General features: G+C 43.4%; 1 protein-coding gene across 3 annotated transcripts; it reads right to left on the reverse strand.

The window, feature by feature from the left end:
• Positions 1–934: 934 nt before the first annotated feature.
• LOC139577467 (E3 ubiquitin-protein ligase TRIM47-like) lies at positions 935–17809 on the reverse strand. 3 transcript variants are annotated; one of them, XM_071404488.1, is made up of 6 exons: positions 15630–17805; positions 14749–14844; positions 8807–9040; positions 4056–4215; positions 3871–3930; positions 935–3639 (listed from the first exon to the last, which is right to left on the reverse strand). In XM_071404488.1, the coding sequence occupies exons 1-6, from the start codon at positions 16224–16226 to the stop codon at positions 3122–3124; spliced, it is 1665 nt and encodes a 554-aa protein (XP_071260589.1). In that variant the 5' UTR covers positions 16227–17805; the 3' UTR covers positions 935–3121. The 3 variants fall into 3 exon arrangements, with proteins under 3 accessions (XP_071260589.1, XP_071260587.1, XP_071260588.1); XM_071404486.1 differs by lacking the exons at positions 935–3639; positions 3871–3930 and having other exon boundaries at positions 4132–4403; positions 15630–17809; XM_071404487.1 differs by lacking the exons at positions 935–3639; positions 3871–3930; positions 4056–4215 and adding an exon at positions 6972–7879 and having other exon boundaries at positions 15630–17809.
• Positions 17810–18117: the final 308 nt, after the last annotated feature.

Below are 18117 nucleotides of genomic sequence, written 5' to 3' on the forward strand. Positions count from 1 at the left end.
GAGGTTTCTGATTCCAGCTACAGCTCATAACTTAAACTGATATTAAAATGACAACTCCATAGGTGGTACCAGGTCAGGGGAGTTCATCTCTGCTCCCAGCATCCCTGGGACAGTACTGATCAACATAGCTGACCTGATGCAGAGGTGGACCAGTGATGTTTTCCTCTCAGTGGTGAGACTTGCCCTTCCATTTGACACACCTTTACCTGATAAGATCATACAAGACGTTACAGGCTTATTGCACGTGGAAACAGACCTGCGTTAAAATAATGTTGAATACTTAATAAGCAGTGTTTGATTGAGTTTGTTGTAATGGAACCAATAGAAAAGTCCTAAAAGTACAAACAAACCCCACCCACCTGGAGGACTAAAGGAAATGCTCAAAGTAATTGTAAGATTTCAAATAGTATTTGAATCCAGGGTCGTATTCATTAGAGAACACTGTAGCAAAACATTTAGCAACATCATTATTTTAGTTCAGTTTGTCCCTCCCTGTTTCAGTTCATTTTCTTCAGTTTGGTGCCTCGTGGATATGATTCAGGTCTCCGTGGAAACATCAATGTAAATTCACCTTTGATTTTTACTCCTCACTTTCCCTTTCAGGGATATATTGTTGTGCCAAACACTAAAGCATGATATTGTAATAAATCTACACCCTATTCCCTACGTAGAACACTACTTTAGACCTGGTCAGAAGCACCGTAGTGCACTACATAGGGAATAGGGAACCATTTGGAACAGAAACAGTAATTCCCCTGAACATCTTCCTCTTCCTCATCTGGTTTCTTGAACAGCCCTTCACTCCTCCCCTCTTCCTCCCCTCCTCCCTTTTCATTCTATTCTATCAGCCACACCACTAGCTCACCTCCACACAATACATTTACAAGTTAAAGACACACCTTGGAATAAATAACAAAGGAAAACTATTACTAGATGAAGTTTAGTGTTTTTTATTATTTCCCATCACCATAAATCATATTTAATCACTGAACAGTTGCAGACCCAACTTCATCTGTTCCTGACTCTGGATAGTGGATTAAAAAGACCATCAATCTCCAATGATATTAAAGTACTATTCTGAACATTACTGATATACTGAGTGGCAAGTCAAGATATCTGCTGGTTTTATTGTTTGGTCAATAGCACCACCTGCTGGACAGGTTTAATGTTGCTGGACTGAGCAGTATGGGAGGATGAAAGATGACACATTTAGGGCCGGTTTCCTGGACATCTACATTGAACATACTTTTTAGTCCAGGACTAGGATTAATCTGTGTCTGGGAAACCAGTCCATATAGTTTAGTAGAAAGTAAGTGATACCAGCTTGTAGTGGGCTGACTAGTCCTGAATTGTCCTTTAGTTCCTGGACCATTTTCCATGCAGCTCCAGGTGACAGAGAACACATCAATTAGGACCAACAAGCTGATCAATGATACTGAGGAGAATTACATAGAGACAGAGAACCAACTGAGAAAACATATCAATGGTTCTGAATGACAACCAATATACATCAACACCAGACATCATGATTCATGGAAATGTACAAGATTAAAACATTGCAATTACAAAAACTTGACATCTTCTGAAGATCAAATCAATTGATCAGTTAAATCATTGTAGATAAAACAGAGCAGAATGAATCATCACATCTGGGGACCATCACCACCAGCATGACTAGTATCTATGTGGACCCTACTACAGTTTAACCAGCTCAGCTATAGACTACACCAGCATGACTAGTATCTATGTGGACCCTACTACAGTTTAACCAGTTCAGCTATAGACTACACCAGCATGACTAGTATCTATGTGGACCCTACTACAGTTTAACCAGCTCAGCTATAGACTACACCAGCATGACTAGTATCTATGTGGACCCTACTACAGTTTAACCAGCTCAGCTATAGACTACACCAGCATGACTAGTATCTATGTGGACCCTACTACAGTTTAACCAGCTCAGCTATAGACTACACCAGCATGACTAGTATCTATGTGGACCCTTCTACAGTTTAACCAGCTCAGCTATAGACTACACCAGCATGACTAGTATCTATGTGGACCCTACTACAGTTTAACCAGCTCAGCTATAGACTACACCAGCATGACTAGTATCTATGTGGACCCTACTACAGTTTAACCAGCTCAGCTATAGACTACACCAGCATGACTAGTCTCTATGTGGACCCTACTACAGTTTAACCAGCTCAGTTATAGACTACACCAGCATGACTAGTATCTATGTGGACCCTACTACAGTTTAACCAGCTCAGCTATAGACTACACCAGCATGACTAGTATCTATGTGGACCCTACTACAGTTTAACCAGCTCAGCTATAGACTACACCAGCATGACTAGTATCTATGTGGACCCTACTACAGTTTAACCAGCTCAGCTATAGACTACACCAGCATGACTAGTATCTATGTGGACCCTACTACAGTTTAACCAGTTCAGCTATAGACTACACCAGCATGACTAGTATCTATGTGGACCCTACTACAGTTTAACCAGCTCAGCTATAGACTACACCAGCATGACTAGTATCTATGTGGACCCTACTACAGTTTAACCAGCTCAGCTATAGACTACACCAGCATGACTAGTATCTATGTGGACCCTACTACAGTTTAACCAGCTCAGCTATAGACTACACCAGCATGACTAGTATCTATGTGGACCCTTCTACAGTTTAACCAGCTCAGCTATAGACTACACCAGCATGACTAGTATCTTTGTGGACCCTACTACAGTTTAACCAGCTCAGCTATAGACTACACCAGCATGACTAGTATCTATGTGGACCCTACTACAGTTTAACCAGCTCAGCTATAGACTACACCAGCATGACTAGTATCTATGTGGACCCTACTACAGTTTAACCAGCTCAGCTATAGACTACACCAGCATGACTAGTCTCTATGTGGACCCTACTACAGTTTAACCAGCTCAGTTATAGACTACACCAGCATGACTAGTATCTATGTGGACCCTACTACAGTTTAACCAGCTCAGCTATAGACTACACCAGCATGACTAGTATCTATGTGGACCCTACTACAGTTTAACCAGCTCAGCTATAGACTACACCAGCATGACTAGTATCTATGTGGACCCTACTACAGTTTAACCAGCTCAGCAGTACCAGAGAGACAAATCCCAGGATAGAGGGGCTGAGTGAATGTGGTCTGGACTCTGTGGAGGAGGGTCATTGTGTCAGAGACACTGTAGAAGGACAGAGTACCTGCCTTGTGATCCAGGTACACTCCTACTCTGGAGGACTGAGGGCCTGATACTTTAGTCTTAACATTATTGTGTCTGAAACAATAACCACCACTACAGTAATTTAAACTCCAGGACTTGTTATTGTTTCCAAATCCACCATCATTACCTCTCTCTGTTCTGCTGATGTCTTTATATGAGACTGCTGTATAAACCCACTCCCCAGTCCACTCCACCTCCCAGTAACAGCGTCCAGACAGACCCTCTCTACACAGAACCTGGTACCGGTTGGTGAATCTGTCTGGATGGTCAGGATATGGTTGGACTTGGTCTGTACAGGTCACCTTTCTGTTCCCTTCAGACAGAGAGAGGTTTGTGTTTGCTGTGTTTGGGTCCAGTGTGAGCTGACAGGAATCTGGGAGAAGAGCAGAGACCAATGAGGGGAGTCAGAACAATAAGTTAAGTCAGATACTGTATCTACCCTGTCTTTGATTAGAGCACAGCAGAGATCAAATCAGAGAAATATGAGGAGGCAGATAGATACCCAGTCTTTGATTAGATCTACTATTGCTATATATTTCTAGAGGGATTGTTAGGAGTGTCAGTAAAAAGAGACTGTTAGTTACTTCACAATAAAGAGACTCACATTGTAACAACTGTTCTCTGGTCTTGGGCTCTGGAGGCAGTACAACATCCACTATATTCACTACAGACACACAAACACATTGACAGAGAGAGGGAATGTTATCATCAGACCATATTCCACATGTATATGACTAGTAGGGAACTTTCAATGGTCTAAAGTTGATGTTCTTATTGTTTTCAACACACCTGTAATGGAGATCTTGGTCCATTCTCCTTTAAGGAAGTCTTCTAGTTTCTCTCTCAGTTCAGACACAGTCTTACTCACATCTCCAAAGTACTGAAGAGGACGGACAACGATGCTGGGTAAGTCTGAAGATACACTGATACTGGAGAGAGACTGATAACTCTGGAGAGAGAGAGAGAGAGAGAGAGAGAGGTTATATATAATATGACATTTGTAATGTCTTTATTGTTTTGAAACTTCTGTATGTGTAATGTTTACTGTTCATTTTTATTGTTTATTTGACTTTTGTATATTATCTACCTCACTTGCTTTGGCAATGTTAACACATGTTTCCCATGCCAATAAAGCCCCTTGAATTGAATTGAATTGAATTGAATTGAGAGAGGGACAGAGAGAGAGAGAGAGAGAGAGAGGGACAGGGGCAGAGAGACAGAGAGGGAGAGAGAGAGAGGGACAGAGGGAGAGGGAGAGAGAGGGACAGAGGGAGAGAGAGAGAGGGAGATAGAGAGAGGGACAGAGAGAGAGACATAGAGGGAGAGAGGGACAGAGAGAGAGGGAAAGAGAGGGCGAGAGACAGAGAAGGAGAGAGAGAGGGACAGAGAGAGAGAGAGAGAAACAGAGGGACAGAGAGAGAGAGAGAGAGAGAGAGAGAGAGAGAAGGACAGAGAGAGAGAGAGGGACGGACAGAGAGAGAGGGATGGACAGACAGAGAGAGAGAGAGGCAGGGACAGAGAGACAGACAGGACAACATAATGATGTAGATTTACATTTACATTTACATTTAAGTCATTTAGCAGACGCTCTTATCCAGAGCGACTTACAAATTGGTGCATTCACCTTAAGATATCCAGTGGAACAACCACTTTACAATAGTGCATCTAACTCTTTTAAGGGGGGGGGGGGGGGTTAGGAGGATTACTTTATCCTATCCTAGGTATTCCTTAAAGAGGTGGGGTTTCAGGTGTCTCCGGAAGGTGGTGATTGACTCCGCTGACCTGGCGTCGTGAGGGAGTTTGTTCCACCATTGGGGTGCCAGAGCAGCGAACAGTTTTGACTGGGCTGAGCGGGAACTGTACTTCCTCAGAGGTAGGGAGGCGAGCAGGCCAGAGGTGGATGAACGCAGTGCCCTTGTTTGGGTGTAGGGCCTGATCAGAGCCTGAAGGTACGGAGGTGCCGTTCCCCTCACAGCTCCGTAGGCAAGCACCATGGTCTTGTAGCGGATGCGAGCTTCAACTGGAAGCCAGTGGAGAGAGCGGAGGAGCGGGGTGACGTGAGAGAACTTGGGAAGGTTGAACACCAGACGGGCTGCGGCGTTCTGGATGAGTTGTAGGGGTTTAATGGCACAGGCAGGGAGCCCAGCCAACAGCGAGTTGCAGTAATCCAGACGGGAGATGACAAGTGCCTGGATTAGGACCTGCGCCGCTTCCTGTGTGAGGCAGGGTCGTACTCTGCGAATGTTGTAGAGCATGAACCTACAGGAACGGGTCACCGCCTTGATGTGAGTTGAGAACGACAGGGTGTTGTCCAGGATCACGCCAAGGTTCTTAGCGCTCTGGGAGGAGGACACAATGGAGTTGTCAACCGTGATGGCGAGATCATGGAACGGGCAGTCCTTCCCCGGGAGGAAGAGCAGCTCCGTCTTGCCGAGGTTCAGCTTGAGGTGGTGATCCGTCATCCACACTGATATGTCTGCCAGACATGCAGAGATGCGATTCGCCACCTGGTTATCAGAGGGGGGAAAGGAGAAGATTAATTGTGTGTCGTCTGCATAGCAATGATAGGAGAGGCCATGTGAGGATATGACAGAGCCAAGTGACTTGGTGTATAGCGAGAATAGGAGAGGGCCTAGAACAGAGCCCTGGGGGACACCAGTGGTGAGAGCACGTGGTGCGGAGACAGATTCTCGCCACGCCACCTGGTAGGAGCGACCTGTCAGGTAGGACGCAATCCAAGCGTGGGCCGCGCCGGAGATGCCCAGCTCGGAGAGGGTGGAGAGGAGGATCTGATGGTTCACAGTATCAAAGGCAGCCGATAGGTCTAGAAGGATGAGAGCAGAGGAGAGAGAGTTAGCTTTAGCAGTGCGGAGCGCCTCCGTGACACAGAGAAGAGCAGTCTCAGTTGAATGACTAGTCTTGAAACCTGACTGATTTGGATCAAGAAGGTCATTCTGAGAGAGATAGCAGGAGAGCTGGCCAAGGACGGCACGTTCAAGAGTTTTGGAGAGAAAAGAAAGAAGGGATACTGGTCTGTAGTTGTTGACATCGGAGGGATCGAGTGTAGGTTTTTTCAGAAGGGGTGCAACTCTCGCTCTCTTGAAGACAGAAGGGACGTAGCCAGCGGTCAAGGATGAGTTGATGAGCGAGGTGAGGTAAGGGAGAAGGTCTCCGGAAATGGTCTGGAGAAGAGAGGAGGGGATAGGGTCAAGCGGGCAGGTTGTTGGGCGGCCGGCCGTCACAAGACGCGAGATTTCATCTGGAGAGAGAGGGGAGAAAGAGGTCAAAGCACAGGGTAGGGCAGTGTGAGCAGAACCAGCGGTGTCGTTTGACTTAGCAAACGAGGAACGGATGTCGTCGACCTTCTTTTCAAAATGGTTGACGAAGTCATCCGCAGAGAGCGAGGAGGGGGGGGAGGGGGAGGAGGATTCAGGAGGGAGGAGAAGGTGGCAAAGAGCTTCCTAGGGTTAGAGGCAGATGCTTGGAATTTAGAGTGGTAGAAAGTGGCTTTAGCAGCAGAGACAGAAGAGGAGAATGTAGAGAGGAGGGAGTGAAAGGATGCCAGGTCCGCAGGGAGGCGAGTTTTCCTCCATTTCCGCTCGGCTGCCCGGAGCCCTGTTCTGTGAGCTCGCAGTGAGTCGTCGAGCCACGGAGCAGGAGGGGAGGACCGAGCCGGCCTGGAGGATAGGGGACATAGAGAGTCAAAGGATGCAGAAAGGGAGGAGAGGAGGGTTGAGGAGGCAGAATCAGGAGATAGGTTGGAGAAGGTTTGAGCAGAGGGAAGAGATGATAGGATGGAAGAGGAGAGAGTAGCGGGGGAGAGAGAGCGAAGGTTGGGACGGCGCGATACCATCCGAGTAGGGGCAGTGTGGGAAGTGTTGGATGAGAGCGAGAGGGAAAAGGATACAAGGTAGTGGTCGGAGACTTGGAGGGGAGTTGCAATGAGATTAGTGGAAGAACAGCATCTAGTAAAGATGAGGTCGAGCGTATTGCCTGCCTTGTGAGTAGGGGGGGAAGGTGAGAGGGTGAGGTCAAAAGAGGAGAGGAGTGGAAAGAAGGAGGCAGAGAGGAATGAGTCAAAGGTAGACGTGGGGAGGTTAAAGTCACCCAGAACTGTGAGAGGTGAGCCATCCTCAGGAAAGGAACTTATCAGGGCGTCAAGCTCATTGATGAACTCTCCAAGGGAACCTGGAGGGCGATAAATGATAAGGATGTTAAGCTTGAAAGGGTTGGTAACTGTGACAGCATGGAATTCAAAGGAGGCGATAGACAGATGGGTCAGGGGAGAAAGAGAGAATGTCCACTTGGGAGAGATGAGGATCCCAGTGCCACCGCCCCGCTGACCAGAAGCTCTCGGGGTGTGCGAGAACACGTGGGCAGACGAGGCGAGAGCAGTAGGAGTAGCAGTGTTGTCAGTGGTGATCCATGTTTCCGTCAGTGCCAAGAAGTCGAGGGACGGGAGGGACGCATAGGCTGAGATGAACTCTGCCTTGTTGGCCGCAGATCGGCAGTTCCAGAGGCTGCCGGAGACCTGGAACTCCACGTGGGTCGTGCGCGCTGGAACCACCAGGTTAGAATGGCAGCGGCCACGCGGTGTGAAGCGTTTGTATGGTCTGTGCAGAGAGGAGAGAAGAGGGATAGACAGACACATAGTTGACAGGCTACAGAAGAGGCTACGCTAATGCAAAGGAGATTAGAATGACAAGTGGACTACACGTCTCGAATGTTCAGGAAGTTAAGCTTACGTTGCAAAAATAAAATAAAATCTTATTGACTAAAATGATATAGTACTGCTGGCGGTGAAGTAGGCTGGCTAGCAGTGGCTACGTTGTTGACTTAGTTTGAACGTGTAGCTGGCTAGGTAACCTCTAACTGGCTAGGTAACCTCGACAATTTCTCAAAACTACACAATTATCTTGGATACAAGGACAGCAAAGACAACTATGTAGCTAGCTAACACTACGCTAATCAAGTCGTTCCGTTGTAATGTAAGTTGTAATGTGAGTTTCTACAGTGCTGCTATTCGGTAGAAGTTGGCTAGCTAGCAGTGTTAGCTAGCAGTGTTGACTAGGTAGGAGACGGCAGCGCGGCGGACGAAAATAGCTGGCTAGTTAACCGAATAATTACTCTAACCAACTCAAAGCTACACAATTATCTTAGATACAAAGATAGCAAAGACAACTATGTAGCCAGCTAACACTACACTAATCAAGTCGTTCCGTTGTAATGTAATCGTTTCTCCAGTGCTGCTATGCTGCTATTCGGTGGTCTAGCTGGCTAGCTAGCAGTGTTGACTACGTTACGTTACGAAAATAGCTGGCTAGTTAACCGAATAATTACTCTAACCAACTCTAAGCTACACAATTATCTTAGATACAAAGATAGCAAAGACAACTATGTAGCCACCTAACACTACACTAATCAAGTCAACTATGTAGTAATCAAATCTAATCATCTAATCAAGTCGAAACTATTCATGTAGATGAATAGTTTCACATGAAGTTAATTTCATATCACATGTAACAAGACAGTTTAGTTACCTGGAGGAAATGGATGTGATCCTCTGTGTGTGAGAGCTGCTCCAGCTCAGTGCTTCTCTTCCTCAGCTCAGCTATCTCCTGCTTCAGTTGCTCCAGGAGTCCTTCAGCTTGACTCACTTGAGCCTTCTCTTGGGCTCTGATCAGCTCCTTCACCTCAGAGCTCCTTCTCTCAATGGAGCGGATCAGCTCAGTAAAGATCTGATCACTGTCCTCCACTGCTGCCTGTGCAGAGCGCTGTTAAGAGACAGAGAGAGAGAGACAGAGACAGAGAGACAGAGAGACAGAGAGACAGAGAGACAGAGAGAGAGAGAGAGACAGAGAGAGACAGAGAGAGAGAGAGAGAGAGAGAGAGAGAGAGAGAGAGAGACAGATCATCCTCATTACACTAACACCCCCTCTTCTAAAAACACATTGCATGCCACCACAACCTCCACACAATCACATTATCCAACACCACAGTACAATACACCATCAGCACCACATTCCATCTGTCCATCCAACCCCTCCTCTCCAACCGTACATCCAACCCCTCCTCTCCAACCGTACATCCAGCCCCTCCTCTCCAGCCGTACATCCAACCCCTCCCCTCCTCTCCAACCGTACATCCAACCCCTCCTCTCCAACCGTCCATCCAGCCCCTCCTCTCCATCCGTCTATCCAACCCCTCCTCTCCATCCGTACATCCAACCCCTCCTCTCCAACCGTACATCCAGCCCCTCCTCTCCATCCGTACATCCAACCCCTCCTCTCCAGCCGTACATCCAACCCCTCCTCTCCAGCCTCTCCAATGATGTTGATAATTTTGTAAAACTCAAACTCAACCCCAAGGTGTTAACAGTAATGACATTACCCTGGCAACACAGAAAAAACATAATGAACAGTCTGTCATTGCAGAAAACAGACACCCCTCCCCAACTCCCAGGTCATCCCGAGCCAACCAGCTGTTGGTGTCCAGGGCTCCACGTAATACCCTCCACTGGATGACCCCTGACCTTTCCAGCACTGGGAGCTTATAGAGCACCCTCCACCTATACCCTGCCATGCTCTCAGCCCCCACACCCCCCTGCCACTGATGCCCCTTCACTCCCACTAAGCCCACCTCCGTACGGTACAGTAGCCTCTGTGCTGCTTTGAGTCAGAACCCTGCTCTCCAGGTCCACCAGTGATCAGTGGGTTGTGGAAGATGGGCTCCTCCCATACCCACGGCCCAGGCACCACACCCCCCTCTCGTGTGGGTCTCAGCAGCTGCCCTCAGTACTGCAGCATAGAAATCAGAGACCTCTGCTGTATTGAGTCTCTCCGGCCGCATGATGAAGAGCTGCTGATCCAGCCACAAACCCAATTCCATTTTTAAATGGCACCAAAAAATATCTATCTTTTTATTTTACCGCTACAATCTGTTCTCAGAATGAAACTGGAAAAATATATATTATAAAAATAACAACAACAACTGGTTTTAATTTTAACAGCAAAAAACACGGCTTACCATTTATCTATGACCATTTGACTTTGTGTTTAACATTTAGTGGTTTGTTATCAAGTGGTTAAGAGCGTTGGGCAGTAACTGAAAGGTGGCTGGTTCGAATCCCCGAGCAGACTAGGTGAAAAATCTGTAAAATCTACTTTTTTAGGCAGATTTAGTCACTTAACCCTAGTGGCTCTGTAGAAGAGTGTCTGCTAAATGACTCGCATGTAAACGTAAACTAGATTATTTAGATAATTGACAACCTGAGGATTAATTATAAACATCGTTTGACATGTTTCGACGAACTTTACTGGTACTATTATTATGTATTGGTCTGCATGTTTTGACTGCCTTTGAGCCAGAGGATTACTGAACAAAACGTACCAACAAAACAAGTAACTTATTAACTTTTCATTAATCACAGACAGACTCCTCTGAAGGCAGGCAGGCAGCACACTCCTGAAAACTAACTGCTCAGCAAAGCAAAGGCTCTTTTGAGAGCTACCAGATTTATATTATAAAAGCTCATTTTCAGTGTCTGTGTTTATATGTTAAGGGTATTTTACTTTGGCAGATAATGTCACCGATATACATACATGTATTTTTATATAATTAACTAAATGTATGATGTTTTTGGTTTATGTCAGTTTCATTATGTTATAAATGGTTATTTTATGGCTGTTAGTGATAAAATGAACTAGAACATTTTATATTTTGTAATTCTGAGTAATTCCTACTTTAGTCAGGATATACACTTTATTCAGTACTGCTGCAGTTGCTAAATAATTCCAATAGATGGGAGCATAAACCAGTTCAGATTAGTTTAGGTCAAGAACAAGTAGCCAACTCAACAAGCCCCTCCAAAAGCTTGTTCCGTCAGCAGCAGCGAGCGCTCTGCCTTCTCCCACTAGAGAGGGGCATGTTGAGGTACATTTACTAACCAAGAGGGCTGCATGATGTCATGTATTGTCGGGCTGGAAGATGCATCGTCTGTTCTATTCCGAGGCTGTTTACTCCCATTATGACATATTAACATGATGTCATAATGCATGTTTACTAGGGTTGAGGTTAGTACATCTGACTAGGTATTATTAGACCGGGGTTCAATACCTGCTATAGTTAATATTGTTTTACTCTCCCATAAGCAAAACAGGACTAATACGAGATAAATAGCTAACTGTAAAGTAATGAGTCATTTTAGAAAATCATGGGACATATAGTCTGTGGTTGCATGCTATTTTATGTCAATCATATTGCTGCTTGTAGCCTATAACTGATACATCGTGGTCTTATGCTGCCATCTATTGGAAATATTTACCTATTAAAAGTTATTAATTCACGTAAAGACATTGGAGAGGCAGCTGAGAAATAAAGTATATTTAATTCCAGAGATCAGTCTCAAACCTGCCCCACCTGTCCCACGCCAATTGCTGGACTTTCACATAGAGGTTACTATGTCCACTAGTTCAAACCACATTTAAAAAATAAAACAAATGAGTCTTGTTTATCAAGTGTTCTGCCTTGCAATAATAAATATAATAAAATAACTAATAAAAAGCAAATGCTTACATAGGTTTTATTTAAAAAATAACAAATGTTATTTAGTACTTAAAATGGTATTTACTAACATAATATTATTACTAAAATAGTTCTAGGCTACCCTACCCTAGAAATAGGGTTCAGGATAAACTAGGTTATACGTAGGGTTAGAGTTTCTGTACAGCACTTTGTGACATCTGCTGATGTAAAAAGGGCTTCATAAATACATTTGATTGATTGTTAGGTTCAGGGTATTTAAAGAGAAAAACTGTATGGGTTTATAGCTCTCTTGCTCCTCCCTGTGGTCTTCTGTGGGTACTACATAGCTCATTCACGACACTTGATAGACTCCTAATCTGAGGTTGCAACTGCGTCAGAGCTACAAATCAATGAGCTCCACCTTTCCATTTGGTTTACAACTCAGTGAACCTGCACAGCATTCTCTCTATTTGATGCCTACGAACCAACAGATTTCAACAACTATCAAATTACTCAGCAGCCACACAGAAACAACATATATAAAAATAAAAATAAATCTTCATTAAAACATTTTTATTTTTCTGTCTGTTTAAATCGGCCACATCTTGAAAAAGAGGACAGGGACATACGTTTTGTTTAGGTTTTAAACCTTTTTCTGAAAAAAAATATGGTTAAACATATTTAACGTTTGACGGCTTTGCACCAACCATCTCTTCTACTCACTAACACTGTAGGTCACTACAACGTGTAACCAGGTGAACAGTGAGCTTCCTCACCAAGTAGCTGTAACTTAGTTAATAATAAGTTACCTGAGGTAAACCTACAAGGTTAATGCAGGCTGGTCTCATTGATAACAATAGTGAAGCTGACATTGTGATGCAGAACAATGGACTGGGAATAGAACTTTCAGAAGGTAAGTTGGTGCAACAGAGTTCAACACAACTAATAGGAGCTGGCAGGGTGAAACATCACCTAAAATAAGACCTGTTTTATCAATACAACTAATAGGAGCTGTCAGGGTGAAACAAGACCTAAAATAAGACCTGTTTTATCAATACAACTAATAGGAGCTGGCAGGGTGAAACAAGACCTAAAATAAGACCTGTTTTATCAATACAACTAATAGGACCTGGCAGGGTGAAACATGACCTAAAATAAGACCTGTTTTATCAATACAACTAATAGGAGCTGGCAGGGTGAAACATGACCTAAAATAAGACCTGTTTTATCAATACAACTAATAGGACCTGGCAGGGTGAAACATGACCTAAAATAAGACCTGTTTTATCAATACAACTAATAGGAGCTGGCAGGGTGAAACATGACCTATAATAAGACCTGTTTTTCAATACAACTAATAGGATCTGGCAGGGTGAAACATGACCTATAATAAGGCCTGTTTTTTCAATACAACTAATAGGAGCTGGCAGGGTGAAACATGACCTATAATAAGACCTGTTTTTCAATACAACTAATAGGATCTGGCAGGGTGAAACATGACCTAAAATAAGGCCTGTTTTTTCAATACAACTAATAGGAGCTGGCAGGGTGAAACATGACCTAAAATAAGACCTGTTTTTTCAATACAACTAATAGGAGCTGGTAGGGTGAAACATGACCTATAATAAGACCTGTTTTTCAATACAACTAATAGGATCTGGCAGGGTGAAACATGACCTAAAATAAGGCCTGTTTTTTCAATACAACTAATAGGAGCTGGTAGGGTGAAACATGACCTATAATAAGACCTGTTTTTCAATACAACTAATAGGAGCTGGCAGGGTGAAACATGACCTAAAATAAGACCTGTTTTTTCAATACAACTAATAGGAGCTGGCAGGGTGAAACATCACCTAAAATAAGGCCTGTTTTTTCACGTTTACTCCAAAACTACGGCAAACAGCTGGGACATATGGTAATATTATATAACTGGGCTCCTCGGCGGATGCAATGAACTAGTTTTATCAGTAAATGTGGTTAAAAATGTAGTGTCCAGCCTAGTCCTAGCCCCCGCTGCTGGCTGGTCACGCTTGTCTGCCCTAAACAAACCCTATGTACCACCCCTCCCCTGTTTAACCTGGAATTTAGTTAAGAAACAAACACTTGTCTACGAAAATAGACACCCAGCCGAGAGCCACGAAACGAAAACCACTTGTAAATTTACCAAAACGAACCAACTCTTTACGGATCTGTTCGTAAGTAATAAACGGAGGCAGATTAGACACCACTACTCTTGTCGAAATCGGCACCAACACACCCCTCACATAAATCATACTGGTAACTAGCCGGGCAACAAGACTCACCTTTTACATTACCACAACCACAGCCTTGTTCATTCTGGATACAGAGTGTATATGTTCCTCTCCCACCTGTTCATTCTGGATACAGAGTGTATATGTTCCACTCCCACCTGTTCTCCTGTTAAATGATCAATAATTCCTCCACACCATTCTCCAGAACTCACCTGAAGAGACAGCGTTTCTTCTCCACTCGGTTGAGGACATCACGCCGCCCAAACAAACTACCCTACTCCCCCTCAACTCTAACCTATAAACAGTGGAAACTAATAAATAAACTACCCTACTCCTCCTCAACACTAACCTATAAACAGTGGAAACTAATAAATAAACTACCCTACTCCCTCCTCAACTAAAACCTATAAACAGTGGAAACCAATAAACAAACCCTATACCATGAAAAATTAAATTCAGAAAACACTTGAAAACCAAAATAAAAAAGAATAGTAGCCCTCCTCAGAACCACAAAACCCTCACAGACCAACTTCTTCTTCTATGATATAATGGCGGTCCGTCAACTTCCTCTACTTTCTTCACTGCCTCAGCAGTGACAGCCTGTTCCCAACAGTGGCTTCAGCAGGATTGAAGAGGGGCCCCTCTCCCTCTCTCTGACTGGAGGAGAGAAGTGAAATGGTGTGTCTCCTCTGGTCAACAATACTCACCTTGAAAGACTCCACAGCCTGTTGGAGCTCCTTCAGCTCCTTCTCTCTCTCCTGGAATCTCTGCTGGACCTTCTGCTGACTCATCCCCAGCTGCCTCTGTGGAGAATCACTCTTCAATGAGCTATCAAGCTTTATTAGTCCAGTACATCAATAGTATAGTAATGTGACATAGGACCCATAGAGAGGAAGGTCTACAATCCTGAGGAAGTCCCTTTACAATATGATATTATGTTGCTATGTGAATGATTATAGTTTTTATGGTAGGCCTACATGTATCAAGGGGTTGAGACTGAACTTTGGACTCATAAAATGTCACGCCCTGACCTTAGAGATCCTTATTATTCTCTATGTTTGGTTGGGTGTGACACGGGTGGGAAATTCTGTGTTTTCTGTTTCTTTGTTTTTGACTGAGTGTGGTTCCCAATCTATCGTTGTCTCTGATTGGGAATCATACTTAGGCTGTCTTTTCCCTCCTATGTTGTGGGACCTTATTTTCTGTTTTGCTACAGTTGCTACTGTTTGTTTTGTTTTCTATTTCATTATTTTGTTTGTCCTTTTGGAATTAAAATCATGAACACTTTCCACGCTGCGCTTTGGTCTCCTTCTACCACCAACGAGAGCCGTTACATAAAAGGCCATTCAGAAATATGACTGAACTTTGGACTCATAAAAGGGCATTCAGAATGATAATAGTGTTTGACTTTAGAAAATGGTGATACATTTGGAGAATCTGGGTTAGCATATCTATATACTCAAGGTTTGTGTTCATATTTGTGGATCCATTTCATTTGAATTCTCTCATATTCAAACAGATTTAGTTCCTACTGTATCTTTAATTCTTTGTTTATCAGACAGTCACCAACAAGTTGTTCTGGTCTTACCTGTTTCTCAGTCCTCTCTGCTGCAGCTGACACTGTATCATGGCCTTTATGTTCATCCATTGTACACAGCATACAGATACACTGCTGATCGGTACGACAGTAAACCTCCAGCAGTTTGTCATGATGAGAGCAGATCTTCTCCTGTAGTTGTGCGGTGGCTTTGACCAGCTTGTGATTCTTCAAAGCAGGAGATTCATAGTGAGATTGGAGGTGAGTCTCACAGTAAGAGGCCAGACACACCAGACAGGACATGAGGGCTTTCTGCTTTCTGGTCCCAGTGCAGAAATCACACGCCACATCTCCAGGTCCAGCATAGCACAGAGCAGGAGGGGGAGCAGCCTGGAGTCCTGTCTTCTTCAGTCTCTCCACCAGCTCAGCCAACATGTTATTTTTCCTCAGAGTTGGCCTTGGAGTGAAGGTCTCTCTGCACTGAGGACAGCTATAGACCCCTTTCAGATCATCCTGATCCCAGCAGCCCTCAATACAGCGCCTACAGTAACTGTGTCCACAGTGGATGGTGACTGGTTCCTTCAGTAGATCCAGACAGACAGAACAACAGAACTGGTCCTGGTCCAGCAGAACTCCCTGCTGAGCCATTTGGACGGTTGTTCACTCTCACACAGACAGATGAGAAAGAGACTCAGATCAGTTTTGTTTCCACAGAAGTGAGTTTGTGAATGGGAGGGACTTCCTGGTTCTGCCAGAGGGCTGGGGTTAGAGGGAGGGAAGGAGGGAGTGAGAGAGGGAGGGAGAGAGAGAGGAAGGGAGGGAGGGAGAGAACTGCAGGCAAAGTTGAGAAGGAGACAAATATTTTAGTTCCCAGGTTAGGACCCTTAATATGGAATAAATTAAATAGAGTGGTTAGAATATATAAAGGGTAACAGTTTCTATGAAGTACATATCTATAATGCTTTTAATGAATGTTGTAATGTCTTAAACTGATATGCTGTGATACTAACTATACGCGTCCATAAAAACTCATACGTGGTTGTAAAACTGTACAATGTGTTCTAGATAATTAGCTACAATGGGGGGAGGGGGACTTGAAATGGATACAATGTACTGTAGGTGAAATGAATACTGGATGTATAGACTGATCATTGAGAATGATGTAACTCTTTACATTACAGTGTGTTTATTGGTGTGTAATTGGTCCTGTTAGTACAGTGGTGTAACAGGTACTGTGATGCCTCATTCTTCCACTGTACCAGCAGCAGTAACCCTAACCAGTAATAAGGCTACTGTCATGGAAAGTGGTACAGCAAATATAAAGTAAGGATTTATACATGTCATCTAGGATATACTGTATGTAATGATATGTCTCTGTCTTCTAGATGGTGTTCTATACTGTATGTAATGATATGTCTCTGTCTTCTAGATGGTGTTCTATACTGTATGTAATGATATGTCTCTGTCTTCTAGATGGTGTTCTATACTGTATGTAATGATATGTCTTCTAGATGGTGTTCTATACTGTATGTAATGATATGTCTTCTAGATGGTGTTCTATACTGTATGTAATGATATGTCTCTGTCTTCTAGATGGTGTTCTGTACTGTATGTAATGATATGTCTTCTAGATGGTGTTCTATACTGTATGTAATGATATGTCTATGTCTTCTAGATGGTGTTCTATACTGTATGTAATGATATGTCTTCTAGATGGTGTTCTATACTGTATGTAATGATATGTCTCTGTCTTCTAGATGGTGTTCTATACTGTATGTAATGATATGTCTTCTAGATGGTGTTCTATACTGTATGTAATGATATGTCTTCTAGATGGTGTTCTATACTGTATGTAATGATATGTCTTCTAGATGGTGTTCTATACTGTATGTAATGATATGTCTCTGTCTTCTAGATGGTGTTCTATACTGTATGTAATGCTATGTCTTCTAGATGGTGTTCTATACTGTATGTAATGATATGTCTCTGTCTTCTAGATGGTGTTCTATACTGTATGTAATGATATGTCTTCTAGATGGTGTTCTATACTGTATGTAATGATATGTCTCTGTCTTCTAGATGGTGTTCTATACTGTATGTAATGATATGTCTCTGTCTTCTAGATGGTGTTCTATACTGTATGTAATGATATGTCTCTGTCTTCTAGATGGTGTTCTATACTGTATGTAATGATATGTCTTCTAGATGGTGTTCTATACTGTATGTAATGATATGTCTATGTCTTCTAGATGGTGTTCTATACTGTATGTAATGATATGTCTTCTAGATGGTGTTCTATACTGTATGTAATGATATGTCTCTGTCTTCTAGATGGTGTTCTATACTGTATGTAATGATATGTCTCTGTCTTCTAGATGGTGTTCTATACTGTATGTAATGATATGTCTATGTCTTCTAGATGGTGTTCTATACTGTATGTAATGATATGTCTTCTAGATGGTGTTCTATACTGTATGTAATGATATGTCTTCTAGATGGTGTTCTATACTGTATGTAATGATATGTCTTCTAGATGGTG

This window comes from Salvelinus alpinus, chromosome 6 (assembly GCF_045679555.1).
Source record: "Salvelinus alpinus chromosome 6, SLU_Salpinus.1, whole genome shotgun sequence".
Lineage (NCBI taxonomy): Eukaryota > Metazoa > Chordata > Actinopteri > Salmoniformes > Salmonidae > Salvelinus > Salvelinus alpinus.

Excerpts from the sequence above, each read along its gene's own strand:
- LOC139577467 (XM_071404488.1), bottom strand. The coding sequence starts at position 16,226 with ATGGCTCAGCAGGGAGTTCTGCTGGACCAGGACCAGTTCTGTTGTTCT. Across the intron at positions 14,845-15,629 it reads CAGAGAGGACTGAGAAACAG|AGGCAGCTGGGGATGAGTCA; the intron begins GTAAGACCAGAA and ends GATTCTCCACAG. Across the intron at positions 3,931-4,055 it reads GACCAAGATCTCCATTACAG|TGAATATAGTGGATGTTGTA; the intron begins GTGTGTTGAAAA and ends GTGTGTCTGTAG.